Here is a 15,112-nt window from a genome sequence, read left to right as displayed (position 1 = left end):
GATTATATGGTGCTCAATAAAAGTTTTATTTTATTATCAATGTTGAAACCATTGTGCTGCTCAACATTCTATAAAATAAACAACATTTATTTGTCGTGCAATTATGTTTCTTATAATTGAAATTGGTAAATCTTATATACTTGATTGATATAATAATTTAAATAATTGTGTTATATTACACTGTAAAAATACAGGTTTCCACACAATTCATTCAGGTTGTCCCAACCTGAATCAATTAATTTAACTTAACAAATTGAAGTGGATTGAGCATAAAACAATTAAGCTGTCCTCACAAAACACTCTAGAATTATGTTGTTTAAGCTCATAAGTAGTTTAAACAAGCAGCAAAATAATTTTTGGAGTTATGTCATAGCAGTTTGTGGTCAATTTAATGCATCCTTATCAAACACAGTCATATAATCATTATAAATGCTTTTGTATTATTTAGTTTAATTGTTATTATTAATATTTTATCCATTATAATAGATATTGTATGTCACAATAATAAGTTCAGGATTTAGAGTGATTATTATTTTTTATTTTTTTTAACATTAGTGGTTATCTGGCCAAATGTTGACAGTTGAAAGAAAAGGTAAATGTTTTATTTGTGTGTCTGTTTCTTCAGAAGTGGCCGTGTCCTCTGTGCTGTGTCTGTCATCAGTCAGAGAGCTCCCGGTGCAGGTGTGTGATTTGTATCAGAAGGGATTCGTTCTGGCTGCTGTCCATCCTTTTGTTCACTCCTGCGGCCCTGCTAATGCTAACCTACAGAAGCAGCTACACCGAGCAGTGCTCATCAGACAAACACACAGGTAAACTACACACACTCAGCATTCGTCAGCATACAGCAAACATCATTTAACATTCAAGACAGATTGTAAAAATGGGCAGAGTCAACATCCATAACGTTACAAAAGGTTTCTAATTCAAGTAAACACTATTTTATTTTTAGACCTCGGTGCTGAAGTTTTCTTTCATGAGATTCGCCATATTAGAATGATGTTTTCTTTCATGAGATTGGCATATTAGAATGATTTTTGAAAAGAGAAGTGTTAATGACAAAGTCTACCCATGCACATGACAACTTTTGATATGGCTAAAAACGGATTAACTCAATGTTTTTGGTATTCAACTATGATGCTGAGGTGACCAAGGACGCAACACTCAAACATATCAAATCACCATCAAACTAAATTTTACTAATACCTGTTTGACATACATCATGGTATATGAAATTCACTAACTCTTAGGGCCTTTTTAAGACTTTATAAAACTTAAACTATTTAAGTTTTATACATTTTAAGACCTTAAAGCCCCTTTATGTTTCAAACGGTAACATTGGTGACATTTTAACATGCTGTATATTTACTAAATAATTATTGCAAGAAAGTACAACTAAACGATCTTAGCTTGTGATAACATCTTTTCAGTGCAGTATAATTCATAAGTGTGGTAATGAAGAACAATTCAGTTGTTTACCTGACAACCTCTATGAACCTCTATCAACCTGTATAGTCAGGGGGTAATGTAACTAACAGGGTGCAAATGTAGTACACTCAATCCCTCCTATCAGAAATAAGCTAGAGTGCAATCTTTTTCAAAATACAATGTAGATCTTTTCATTATCTCATTGGGTTATTCTGTTTATTGTACCATGTCATTAAAGTGTGGTTAAAGACTGCATTTGATTAATATATTGATTAAAATCTATATTTTAATGAACTAAAACCTAGTTACCACTGAATAAAAAAAAAACGATATACAAAATATAATAATAAATAACAAGTTCAATTATTATACTATTAGTGTAGCACTAAGTGATTAATATGATTAATATGATTACATTTTCTGTCATTTTGCTTTTAAGTGAAGTTTCACAAACTCATTTCGAGAGGAGCATGTGATATGATTGATCGCAGCTGGTCTCTCATATATAATCATTAGTTAGCCAATCAGATTAATATAAACTCACTTAAGTAGCCTGGCTAAAACTACCCCCTTACACCCCATCTTGCCCTTTCCTCCTTTATCAGGAGGAGCTCTCGAAAACTACCTGATCTCATACCCCCCTAACATGCTTATTGACCAGGCGGGAGCCCTTGGCACAATTGTCTCCAAGCTCAAGATTTTCTTCTAGGACCACATGCCAAACCTGCTATTAATATCAAGCAATATCCAAGTGCAAATTCTTGAATTTAATATTATGGGCTTGTTCCCCCACAGTCCGAAGACATGTGCTATAAGTGAATTAAATAAGCTAAATTGGCTATAGTGTATGTATGTGTGTCAATGTAAGAGTGTATGGGTGTTTCCCGGTGTTGGGTTGCAGATAGGAGGGCATCCGCTGTGAGAAACATATGCTGAATAAGTTAGCGGTTCATTCTGCTGTGGCGACCCCTGATTAATAAAGGGACTAAGCCAAAAAGAAAATGAATTAATTATCAGTTATGGTCTTGTCCTTAGTAGTGAAAATATATCAATGTATTATTAATAAGTACACCTATATTTGTTTCATGAATAAAAAGATGACTTTAATTAATAAAATTTGTGTTATGATGGAAAATGGGGGGGGGGGGGCAATTTACAATTGTTTTCACCGTATTTTCTAAAAAATAAATGCAGTCTTTGTGAGAAGCCTTGAGAGGCATCTTTGTCTAAAAGGGTCTATTGAAATGACTCCAAACTTGTAAACTATATTTTATGTATTTTCTATCGTATTCTTCATGAAATCAACAAATTTGTATTTTATTACTTTGTGTGACTGTATAAGGTCTCAAGTTCAGTATGCACTGTTCAGAAATGGCAGTAAAATGCTTTGTAATTGATGTATTTTATACATCTTTATGTAAGCACATAATGTTGTTGCAGCATCATGCAAATTATAAACCACACAATACATCATATTCATAATATCATAATACACTGCCCTGCCAAGTTTCCATTTGTTTCAAGCCATGCATATTTATATCCCTTCTGAAAAGTAAAAAAAAAAAACTTTTGGTCACTTGCAATCATTTCCAGCTCCTGCTTCACTTTCCCACTATAAAGCATGGTCTAATAATGGTAGTGATATTAAAAGATACAATTCAGCTCATGCAGTTTATTAATGATGCGTACAATATACAGGCACATTATGGACACACCATCATTAAAGCCTGATTATGAATTTACTTTGTAAGGGTTTTCTATAGGGAAAACCTTATTGGGCAATCTAACATGTTGTTTCATATTCTTACTAATTCTGTTCCCTTTAACATGTCATTCACAGATTTTAAGGAGGTGTACTGAATGTGATAGTTTAATATTTTGACTTAATTACTACATTAGTGGTTAGGTAAATTGGAATATTGGAAAAATCTGATATTGCGATATTTTATTTTTCTGCAATAAATACAGGTGTCGAAATTGCGACCATTATGGTCGCATATGCGCCTCAATTTTAATTTATGCGACCTTATAATATATTTGGGAGTATTTGTGCGAGTGCATATACTAGTTGTAGTGCGACCTGTTTAGATTTTTTTCTAAAAACGTGCTGAATCGCTCTTGCTTGCCACTATATTGGTTTATATTAGCTGTCAATCACTCAAGGCTTTCCGCCGTCAGATGACAGGGAGCTTTTGTGACCTCGAGAAATGCAAGCGGCTGAAAAGTATACAGGTTTGCAAACCCCACCTAAAGTTACAAATAATGGCAGCAATGAGAGCGATCATGACATGGTAAATGTTGATCCGCCAGCCGAGATCAATCAAGTATTTTTGGAGAAGGTGCCTGAATTTCGATGTGTTCCATTCACTGCGTGTTCAGCGCAAATGTCCGCTTACTCCGCTAAATGTTAAATCAAACACTGTTCACATCATTGCCAAAAAAGCTTGCCTATATTGTTCAGTTTTTAACTTCAGAAGAAATGTAGTGCGTACTTAGTGGTACTCGATTTGCTACTAGGTTAGCACTTTGAAATCGCCTGGACCAGCAATCAGAAGAAAAAGGATTCGACTCAAGAGCAAAAAAAAAGGTAAGTAGAATAAGTATAAGTATACTTTCTCTATAACACAATTTAGAAGAGAATAAACCAGTCACTGAAATTTTGATAATTTGTCTGTAATAATAAACTCACTCAGATACTTAAAATTAGCAGTAAGTGCAGAAATAAGAAAATATAATTTCAGCAAGTCATTTGAATAGTAAGACCACAAAATAAAGAAGATATCAAAAGTTAAATGCACAGTTCAGAAAATTCTATAAGAAACAGTTCAATTCAAACCTCAAAAATTCAATAAGAAACAGTTCAATTCAAACATCAAAGTCCAGTGTTCCGTTAGGGCTCAGATACCAAAAGTCTGGGCTCTTAATGTTCAGTTCAGTTCACGAAAAAAAAGTAGAAAAAAATATATAGCAATGTTCCTCAATGATGAAAATTTAAATCCAAAAAATTGGGAAAAAATATATGTGTAATCCACAAAAATCCAGGAAGCAAAAGTCAAAAAAATATATAAATCAAATGGTTCGATCCTACCAGATTTGATGACTGATCCCTTTGTGTTTCACCAGTCACAATTTGATGGTGTGGCTCGCCAGTCCAAACCGGACAGAATGCTCAGGATGGACAGTTCTCAATCACGCCTCTTCAATCTTCAAAGAGGAAAAAAAAAAAAAAAAACAAACCAAAAAACCCGGCCTTGAAACAACAAAGCCGAATAAAGCATTATTTTCATTTGTCCGAATAAATCATCTTCTTAAACCTAATATGAATTGTGTGTCTAAATTATTAACACACACACACAGACACAAAACATATATGCTAAGTCACCATGTGCTCATGTAATACATTGTGGTCTATGTACATAGTTAGCAAAGCTAGCATCCATCTAATACACATTTCACTGGATAATCATTTTCAACAATAAAACTTTTCAACTAGAACACATCACAAACCTCTAAATAATTATATACACACATTTCACACTCATTGCTTCACATTTCACAGAGTTAAAGCTTTTAAACTTTTAAATAACTTATGTTCTGAATGTTTATAATCACAATTCACAGTATATGAACTCAAAATAATAATATACATATCTTGTAAAGAATCAGAACTTACCAAGAAGAAATGTAGATGATAATGAAAGAAGGAAAAAAAAGGAATAGCAGCTCTCTGAGGGAATAGATGTTAAAGTCTAATAGATTCGTCAGGTCTCCTCTCACTTTTGTCAGTTTCTAGGTCTCAAACTGTCAAGCCTTACTGTTAGTTTCTCACAGTATCAAATAAATATGAAGTTATTTGTTAATAATCGCTGGATTATTAAGCCGTGTACATCTATTAAGCTCGCGCTCTCTCGTTCAAGTTCAATCGCGTTCTCTCGCTCTCTGTCTGGCTGTGCGCACACTCAACAGGGGCGGAGCTAACTTCCGGGTAACTTCTGACTTCAAGTTAAAAGTCTCTCGGGAGTTTTATTATTTTTCTTTCTATCTTTTTACTTGCATAGCAATCAATCTTTAAATTTCTATTTCTTCTTAAGTATTATTGTAAAAATCATTAGATAAATAAATTAAGCAGTCATGTAAGCTAGATTTATTGATCTGGGTTACATTCTCCCCTCCTGAATATATGCAGGTCCCTCTGCATGCTTGAATTCAGATGTTTTCAACGGGAGAGTATCTTCTTGAGAGATTTGAATCCTCCAAAGAGTTAGTAATTGCAGTACTGAGACTGGAGAACAGGGACTGAATAACTGAACAGAAAGGATTACCCAGCTGTGGGTAATTTAGTCTGTTTGGGGGTTCGCCTTGTCTTCTTGATCGTCTGAGACTTTCAGTTTCAGTTCCTCCCCTTTGGGTCTCCTGAAACTCTCTGGAAATGCCAATTTCTCTTTGAGTGAGATTAATACCTCTTTCATCTTTCCTGTCTGAGCTTTCAGATGATCCAACACAATTGTCTGGTTTCTCCTGATCTGCAATCTGAGCCATTTCTTTTTCAGATTCATCAACGATGTTCTCGTCAAGGACTTGGATTTCTGACAGTTCTGGCAGGTTGCTCTCTAGTGGGAGTTCTAATACACGACGATCAGTTTCCGCTGGGCGGCAAGGTTCCACATCAGGTAAGTTTTCCTTATCAACGAGTGTTATCGATACAAGACATTCTTCACCGTTTTTCATCCCAGGTTCAGCAACAGGTAAGTTAACTGTATGTTTACTACTGGAAGATGGTTCAAGTCCAGATGTAGGCAAAATTCTGGTGTCAATTGTGAACCTCTCAGGATCATAATAGTCTACTGGATCATATTCTGACTCGGAATGTTCACTCAAGTTCTCAGACTCCTCAGCACATTGAGCTCTGGTTCTTGGTTTCTGCATCACTTTTCTTTCAACAGGTGTGTCTGGTGCACTTGCTGATAGGAATCCACAAGGCAACAACAGGTCCCTGTGCAAAGTTCTCAGAGGTCCATCCTTTCGTTCGGGTTTAACTGTGTAAACTGGTAGGTCACCTGCTTTCTTGGTCACCACATAAACCTCTGTTTCCCACTTATCTGCAAGTTTGTGTTTGCCTTTCAGACGGACATTCTTCACCAACACACGATCACCGACCTCAATAGTAGAGTTAACAACATGTTTGTCATATCTCTTTTTGTTTCGTCCCGCTACTTTGTTGGCATTTTCCGTTGCAACTTTGTAGCTCTCTTCTAGTCTGCTCTTAAGGCCTTGGACATACTTGGAGTGGGATTCTGTCTGTCCATCCACAGGTAACCCAAATGCAAGGTCAATTGGTAGTCGTGGTTGTCTCCCAAACATTAGTTCATATGGAGTAAATCCTGTCACATCACTCTTTGTGCAGTTGTATGCATGCACTAGAGGTTTGACATAATCCTTCCATCTTGACTTTTCCTTATTGTTCAAGGTTCCCAGCATCTGTAGAAGTGTTCGGTTGAAGCGCTCAACTGGATTGCCTCTTGGATGATATGGGGTGGTTCTAGTTTTGGATATCCCAGCCACTTTGCACAGCTCTTTAATTGTACGAGAATCAAAATCTGCACCCTGATCGCTATGGAGTTTTTCGGGGAATCCATAGTGCACTAGAAAATTATCCCATAAACACTTGGCTACAGTTTGGGCTTTCTGGTTTCGTGTTGGTACAGCAATGGCATATTTGGTGAAGTGGTCAGTCATCACCAATATATCCTTGGTGTTGCTTTGGTCCGGCTCTAACGACAGGAAGTCCATACAAACGAGCTCAAGGGGTCTGTTGGTTCTGATGTTCACCAACGGAGCAGCTTTCTCAGGTAGACTTTTCCGTCTGACACAGCGTTCACAAGTTTTGATCTTCTTTTCTACAGCTGCAGACATCTTGGGCCAAAAGAATCTTGATCGAACGAGGTCAAGAGTTCGCTCAACACCCATGTGACCCATTTTATCATGGAGTTCTGTCAAGACCATATCACGAAGATCCGCCGGCAGTGCTAGTTGGTAAGACGAGTCTCCGTGTTCTTGTTTTCTCCTAAAGAGTACACCATTTCTCAACTCCAGACGACTCCATTCTCTGAACCATGGAATTAATTCAGGTAGAATGGTCTTGAAGCAGGGCTTTTCTTTAGACTTAATTTGCTTGACAACAATTCCAATTTCTGGATCTTCTCTCTGTCTCTTTCTCAGGTTCTCTTCAGACAGTTGAGGAATCTCTGTGATCTGGTAAGCATCATCCTGTTGAAATGCTTGAGGTAAGGCATCCACATTGACAGTTATGGATTCCACTAAGGTCACTGAGGGTTGTAAATGATCAGGATCATCACCAGATTGAACAATTTGATGACGCTCACAAATAGCTCTCACTTCCTCCTCTGAAACAAGCATTGATTGTTCGTTTGTTAGGTGCTGGTGTGTGAACTGTCTGATTCTTTCTCTCTCTTTCTGTGTTTCCAAGTCATCTGGAATTTCTGTCTGTGGTCGCCTAGAGAGTCCGTCCGCATCCTGGTTTCTACTCCCAGCTCGGTAACGTATCTTGAAAGTGAAGGTTGACAAGCTTGACAACCATCTGTAGCTAGTGGCGTCTAATTTTGCAGAGGTTAAAAGGTAAGTCAGTGGGTTGCTGTCAGTTATCACCGTAAACTCAGCTCCATAGAGGTAGTCATTGAACTTTGTGGTCACAGCCCATTTCAATGCCAGAAATTCTAACTTATGGGCAGGATACTTTGACTCACTGCGGGTAAGTCCTCTACTTGCAAAGGCGATGACTCTCATCTGCCCGTCTTGGTCTTGGTATAGTGCTGCGCCTAGGCCAGTGGTGCTAGCGTCTGTATGCAACACATAAGGGAGTTTGGGGTTGGCAAATCCTAATACTGGAGCAGATGTTAGTTTTGCTATCACAGTATTAAATGCATGCTGACATTCTTGAGTCCATCGTCCTCCAAATGGTTCCCTCGGATTGAAGTACTGCTTTTTCGATTCCACCATTTTCTTTCGATTCTCTTTTTGGAGTGGAGGGTACCCAGCAGTTAGATCATTGAGGGGTTTCACAATTTTCGAAAAATCTTGCACAAACCTCCGATAATAACCAGAGAAACCGAGGAAAGATCTGAGCTCCTTAAGATTCTTTGGTGTCGGCCAGGTTTTAAGGGCTTCGACTTTGGCTGGGTCAGTTTCAACTCCGTGTTGGGATACTATGTGGCCTAAATACTTGACAGACGTTTGGCAGAATTTACATTTCTCTGGCGAAAGCTTCAATCCGAATTCCCTTAGCCTTTTGAGCACTTGCCTCAGCCGTGTCTTATGCTCCTCCAGAGTACTTGAGAAGACTATCAGATCGTCGATAAATACAAGGACTTCTTTGCGGTTCAGGTCTCCCATACATCGCTCCATTAATCGTTGAAACGTGCTAGGTGCATTTGTAATTCCTTGCGGCATTCTGTTAAATTCCCAGAAGCCTAATGGGCACACAAAAGCGGTCTTCTGCTTATCAGACTCCTCCATTTCAATTTGATAATAGCCTGACTTCAAGTCAAGGACTGAGAACCATTTTGAGCCGGTCAAGACTGAAAAGGCTTCTTCTAAGTTAGGAAGAGCGTATGCATCCTTAATCGTCTGGGAGTTTAACTTCCTGAAGTCAATACATAATCGCACAGAGTTGTTTTTCTTGCGCACTACGACTATTGGAGATGAGAATGGGGACTCCGACTCTCTGATAACTCCAGCTTCAAGAAGCTCTTGTAAATGCTTTCTGACAGCATCCACATCTTGAGGGTGTATTGGCCTAGCTCTGTGCTTAAATGGCGTCTCATCGCTAAGCTTTATTCTGTGCTTTACTTGATCAGTATGACCATAGTCCAGGTCATGTAATGCGAACACATTTGGCATGGAGTTTAACATTGATGTTATTCTTTCTTTCCACTCAGGTGGTAGAGGAGAATCTCCAAAATCAACTGGAACCTTCGGCAGAATTGAATCAGCCTCTTCACTGTCAGCATCGACTTTGGAAAACTCTTTCTCCACTCGTTGAACAGCATGGGCCTCAGCTATCACAGCCTTTGGGGGAATCACTATGTCGGTGTGAGAGTCATTCCTCAGTACTACTGGTAACTGCACAATGCGTTGCCTCGAGGGAAGACTGTGCAGGCAGCTTGCCACTAAAATGCCACCAGGTAAAAAGGGAGTTGTGGCTGGCTCCACTGACACCCACTTTTCGAAAAGGGGCCCTTTCACTTGGACTAGACCTTCTAGAACTACGGTGCTTCCTGCCGGTACAACCTCTTGCTGGTTCCCTTTCAGTTTTACAGGTCCCACCGCTGCACCAGAAGCTTGCTGTCTTCTCTTCTCCAGTATATTTATCACACTTTGATAGCCATGACAATGTGACTTGAGAATACGTTTGTTTCCTTGTGTGCAGTTGGTGTATAGCACATCAAGTGAATTAGTTCCAATTAGAATTTGTGGTATGGTCGTCAGGTCAGGAACAATTAGAACTAAAGTTGGGACTTCTGCTTCTACTCCAAGGAAATCTTGGGGAAATTTCAAGTTAAGTTCAACATAACCCAGATAGGGTATGGCCTGTCCATTAGCTCCTTCAACTTCTAGAAGATGCTGCAACGATTTTATGGGGTGCTGCTGTAAGTACTGGTCATAGTAAGACTTAGGGATAGTTGTCACCTGCGACCCTGTGTCCAGGAGGCAATTCACTTCTCTCCCTTCAATTTGGATTTTGGTTGTGCATCTTGTTCCTACTAAGCCAGTAGGTAATCGATAACATGGAGACTTGTAAGTATGATGGTGAAACAGATGTTCTTTCTTCTTAGGGCATATTTCTCTTCTAGTCTCTGTCCGCCCTGTGATAGAGACTGATTTCAGTTTAAATGCTGCAAGTTGGGAGAGTTCTGGAGGTCCCATTTGGCCTGACGCTCTCTTAACTCTCGCCCTTTCTCTTCAACTTTGCGAGGGTTTGGCTCATTCTCACAATTAACAGCTATATGTCCATCGCCACCACAATGAAAACAATAGCCAGGACGGGGTCTGCTGTACAACTGCTCACTGGGTCTTTGAGTTGTAGTCACTTCAGTTCCAGTCAGTCTGGGTCTGTGTTTTGCAGGAAAAGCACGTAAAGTGGGAGACTGCTCTTGATATTCCCTTTGAAATCTTGGAACAAGATGAGCTTAAAGCTCAGCTATGTCCCGTCTCAACTCAGAAATACCATCCACTGTATGGTACATGTATGTATGGTACATCCGCTGCTCTTTTCTTTGGGACCAGGTTCAGTTTTCATCATGGTAATCTGTGTTTGAAGTTTTGTTATTTCTTTCTTCAGATTTTCAATTTCAGAATTTTCAGCTTTGCTACTTGGCTTGGCCGATTTCTGCTTTGCACTCAACTGACATGACTCTACTTTATGGGGCTCATCTGGCATTTCACTGCAGTAGGCAAACTGTTGGTTAGTCGCTGTCCGTAACTTGAATGGTACAGAAGTCTGTTTGTTTAGCCCAAGGTGCTTCTTCATCCTTTCTTCTTTGAGAGATTGTTTATCTTCCGCAGTACGGATGAGTATCACAAGTTCAGCGAAAGGAGGGGGTGTGGCTCTCTTCCTTTCTAACTGTAGGTCGATGATTAAGCTGTTGTCCCAGCATCCTCTGCAAAATTGCTTGAGTAGACAACGGTCCCTTTCAGCTTCAGTAACACCACCTCGTCTAATTGCAGTGCTCAGCATCACATGAAGACGGTGAAGGTAGGAGGATGGTCTTTCTCCTTGATTTTGCAGGGCACCAATGAACTTCGCAAACAATTCGTCGCCGTCTTCCACAGAGCCATAAACAGACTCCAATAGCTTTAAACACTCTGAGGGCAAGGCATATGGGCCGATGTGCTTGACGACATCAGAGGCTGGAGGGAGTAGACTATCGAGGATTTTACCAGTCTTTTGCGAATCAGAGAGAGACTTGTCATTCAATAGGAAGTCCACAGTCGCACTCCAAGTGTCAAAGTCTGGTTCATGACTGGGACGAGGAATTCTTCCTGAAAAAGCTTTGAGGCGAAGGGAAACATGTGGGGCAGACACAGTATCACTGGTTCTTATTACGTGCTCCATTATTACTCTTTGAATTCCTGGTGGACTCAAAGCACTGGTAGGTATGTTCAAAGACATGTTCTCATCCACACTAGCATCAGGGATTCTTGATTGATGAGGTGACTGTGATGGTGTGCTCACCTTGGCAGGGTTTTCAGGTTCTGTCATATGCATACTGCTGTCATACATAGGCTGTTCCTTCTCTAGTACCTGTTCTGAAGCTCTGCTTTCTGGAAACGTCAACATAGAAATCTTTTGCAGCTCACTTTTAAGTACTTCTTGCAGCGTTTTTCCGCTGTCGGGGGCAATGGCCTGCAGGTTCATCAAATAATCTTCAGTGACATCACTACTTGCTGCAGGGGTGTACACACTTGCTAAGCTGCGCACATGGAAAACAACATTATCATCCAAAGTGCTCTTGATGGACATTGGCAGTGAGGGCTTCAGATTTTGCATGGCAGAGTCATGAGAGAATTCTACAATGGCACTGTGGTGATGCTCTGAGTTGGGATCATCAATGACTAAGTTTTGCTTGATAGATCCATATTTGATTAGGTAGGCTTCTAAGTCTTGATCGATATCAGAGAGGGTTAAGCCACTCACAATGACTGCATTCTGTACATTAACATTCTCACGTTTCACTATTTCCATGGCTAATATTCTAAGGTTTGCGGGGGTTCAGTTTTTGAATTAATATTAACTGTGGTGGTGATGAAAAGAAATTAAAACTAATACACTATGCTATAAATATTGTACAGTTTTTAATTTATTCTTATTTATTTTTTATTTTTAATTATTATTATAATTTATTAATTTTTGTAATAAACTTTTTATTTATTTTTATTTATTTATTTTTGCTCCTGGCTGGCTCGCCAAGTTTTTGTAGCGCGTACTTAGTGGTACTCGATTTGCTACTAGGTTAGCACTTTGAAATCGCCTGGACCAGCAATCAGAAGAAAAAGGATTCGACTCAAGAGCAAAAAAAAAGGTAAGTAGAATAAGTATAAGTATACTTTCTCTATAACACAATTTAGAAGAGAACAAACCAGTCACTGAAATTTTGATAATTTGTCTGTAATAATAAACTCACTCAGATACTTAAAATTAGCAGTAAGTGCAGAAATAAGAAAATATAATTTCAGCAAGTCATTTGAATAGTAAGACCACAAAATAAAGAAGATATCAAAAGTTAAATGCACAGTTCAGAAAATTCTATAAGAAACAGTTCAATTCAAACCTCAAAAATTCAATAAGAAACAGTTCAATTCAAACATCAAAGTCCAGTGTTCCGTTAGGGCTCAGATACCAAAAGTCTGGGCTCTTAATGTTCAGTTCAGTTCACGAAAAAAAAAGTAGAAAAAAATATATAGCAATGTTCCTCAATGATGAAAATTTAAATCCAAAAAATTGGGAAAAAATATATGTGTAATCCACAAAAATCCAGGAAGCAAAAGTCAAAAAAAAATATAAATCAAATGGTTCGATCCTACCAGATTTGATGACTGATCCCTTTGTGTTTCACCAGTCACAATTTGATGGTGTGGCTCGCCAGTCCAAACCGGACAGAATGCTCAGGATGGACAGTTCTCAATCACGCCTCTTCAATCTTCAAAGAGGAAAAAAAAAAAAAAAAACAAACCAAAAAACCCGGCCTTGAAACAACAAAGCCGAATAAAGCATTATTTTCATTTGTCCGAATAAATCATCTTCTTAAACCTAATATGAATTGTGTGTCTAAATTATTAACACACACACACAGACACAAAACATATATGCTAAGTCACCATGTGCTCATGTAATACATTGTGGTCTATGTACATAGTTAGCAAAGCTAGCATCCATCTAATACACATTTCACTGGATAATCATTTTCAACAATAAAACTTTTCAACTAGAACACATCACAAACCTCTAAATAATTATATACACACATTTCACACTCATTGCTTCACATTTCACAGAGTTAAAGCTTTTAAACTTTTAAATAACTTATGTTCTGAATGTTTATAATCACAATTCACAGTATATGAACTCAAAATAATAATATACATATCTTGTAAAGAATCAGAACTTACCAAGAAGAAATGTAGATGATAATGAAAGAAGGAAAAAAAAGGAATAGCAGCTCTCTGAGGGAATAGATGTTAAAGTCTAATAGATTCGTCAGGTCTCCTCTCACTTTTGTCAGTTTCTAGGTCTCAAACAGTCAAGCCTTACTGTTAGTTTCTCACAGTATCAAATAAATATGAAGTTATTTGTTAATAATCGCTGGATTATTAAGCCGTGTACATCTATTAAGCTCGCGCTCTCTCGTTCAAGTTCAATCGCGTTCTCTCGCTCTCTGTCTGGCTGTGCGCACACTCAACAGGGGCGGAGCTAACTTCCGGGTAACTTCTGACTTCAAGTTAAAAGTCTCTCGGGAGTTTTATTGTTTTTCTTCCTATCTTTTTACTTGCATAGCAATCAATCTTTAAATTTCTATTTCTTCTTAAGTATTATTGTAAAAATCATTAGATAAATAAATTAAGCAGTCATGTAAGCTAGATTTATTGATCTGGGTTACAGAAATAAATCAAAATTAAGAGTTTTTCCTTAAACAAGTAAAGTGATCTGCCAGTGGGGTCAATAAAATAATCTTGTTTTCACTTTGAAATGTAGATATTTGGACTAGAAAGCCTGTGTAAAGTGAGAAAAGCTTTTTTGCATCAATCATATAGATTCTGTATAAATACAGTAATTAAATACATTTCAGTAGGGTCAACTGTAATTTAGAATAAAAAAGGCATATCTTGATGTGACTATTGCAGATGTACACATTGTGATATCAATGCTTAAACGATAAATTGTGCAGCCCTAGTACAAACTGAGTACTGAATTGTTGTCAGTGGATAAAGCTGGAAAGTGTTTAGTCCTCCATAAGGGTGTTTCTATGAGGGTATGAAAAATATGACGTTATACATATGATGGGAAAAGGTTGTTTCAAAGAAAGTCTGATTTACTATGCTGATTGATGAAAAATTAATAGAGCAAAGATTTTTTTCTTTGGAATAAGGTATTTTTAGATGAATCATTTACAATGAGACCAACGCGGTGCATTAACCTGTTTACCTCTTGCTTGGGGCTTATTTATTTTTTCATTCAATATCATTCGAAAACGTAAATGCTTAAACATCTGCCTATACTACAAACACGTTTACTTTTCTGTATTATTAGCTAGGTGACTTACTCTGCTATGGAATTAAGTTTCTCTTTCATCTTTTGATGAGTGGCTGCAAGATGTATTGAGCTTTATTCATCTGGAAAAGCATCAGGTATATGATGAAGGGTAACACTAGTCTGTTTGGAGAGATCTGTCAGCATTCATCTTTTTATTTTAAATAATTTAGTACTTTTTCTATAATGTTTCATTATGTATGTGTAAAAACTCATGTATCGGTTTTGTTGTTGAAATATGTGTATACACTTGATAATATCTTTTATGTTTAAAGTGAAATGATTTAGCATTTATTAATTATCTGGGCTTGTCATACTCTGTTTGACAATGCATTTGTGTAACAACAACAATGAAAAACAAAA

General features: G+C 37.8%; 2 protein-coding genes and 1 long non-coding RNA gene across 14 annotated transcripts in view; 2 read left to right on the top strand and 1 right to left on the bottom strand.

Moving 5' to 3' along the window:
- Positions 1–15,112, top strand: part of pals2b (protein associated with LIN7 2, MAGUK p55 family member b) — a 349,623-nt gene that overhangs the window by 72,702 nt on the left and 261,809 nt on the right. The gene's annotated exons all lie outside the window — the stretch shown is intronic.
- Positions 1–15,112, top strand: part of rftn1a (raftlin, lipid raft linker 1a) — a 96,370-nt gene that overhangs the window by 51,623 nt on the left and 29,635 nt on the right. For all 12 annotated transcript variants that reach the window (XR_012395027.1, XR_012395028.1, XR_012395026.1 and 9 more), the window contains exon 3: positions 626–809. Coding sequence is in view for 9 of the 12 variants with exons in the window: in XM_073931652.1 (XP_073787753.1) it covers positions 626–809 (184 nt within the window). In the remaining 3 variants the exon portion in view is untranslated. The remainder of the gene's footprint in view (positions 1–625; positions 810–15,112) is intronic.
- On the bottom strand, positions 12,923–13,883 carry LOC141379068 (uncharacterized). Its single transcript, XR_012395034.1, has 2 exons — positions 13,612–13,883; positions 12,923–13,188 (listed from the first exon to the last, which is right to left on the bottom strand). It is a non-coding gene; the product is annotated as an uncharacterized lncRNA (long non-coding RNA).

The sequence above is a fragment of the Danio rerio genome, chromosome 19 (genome assembly GCF_049306965.1).
Source record: "Danio rerio strain Tuebingen ecotype United States chromosome 19, GRCz12tu, whole genome shotgun sequence".
In the NCBI taxonomy this organism is placed as follows: Eukaryota; Metazoa; Chordata; class Actinopteri; order Cypriniformes; family Danionidae; genus Danio; species Danio rerio.
This window is presented reverse-complemented; position numbering and strand designations above follow the sequence as displayed.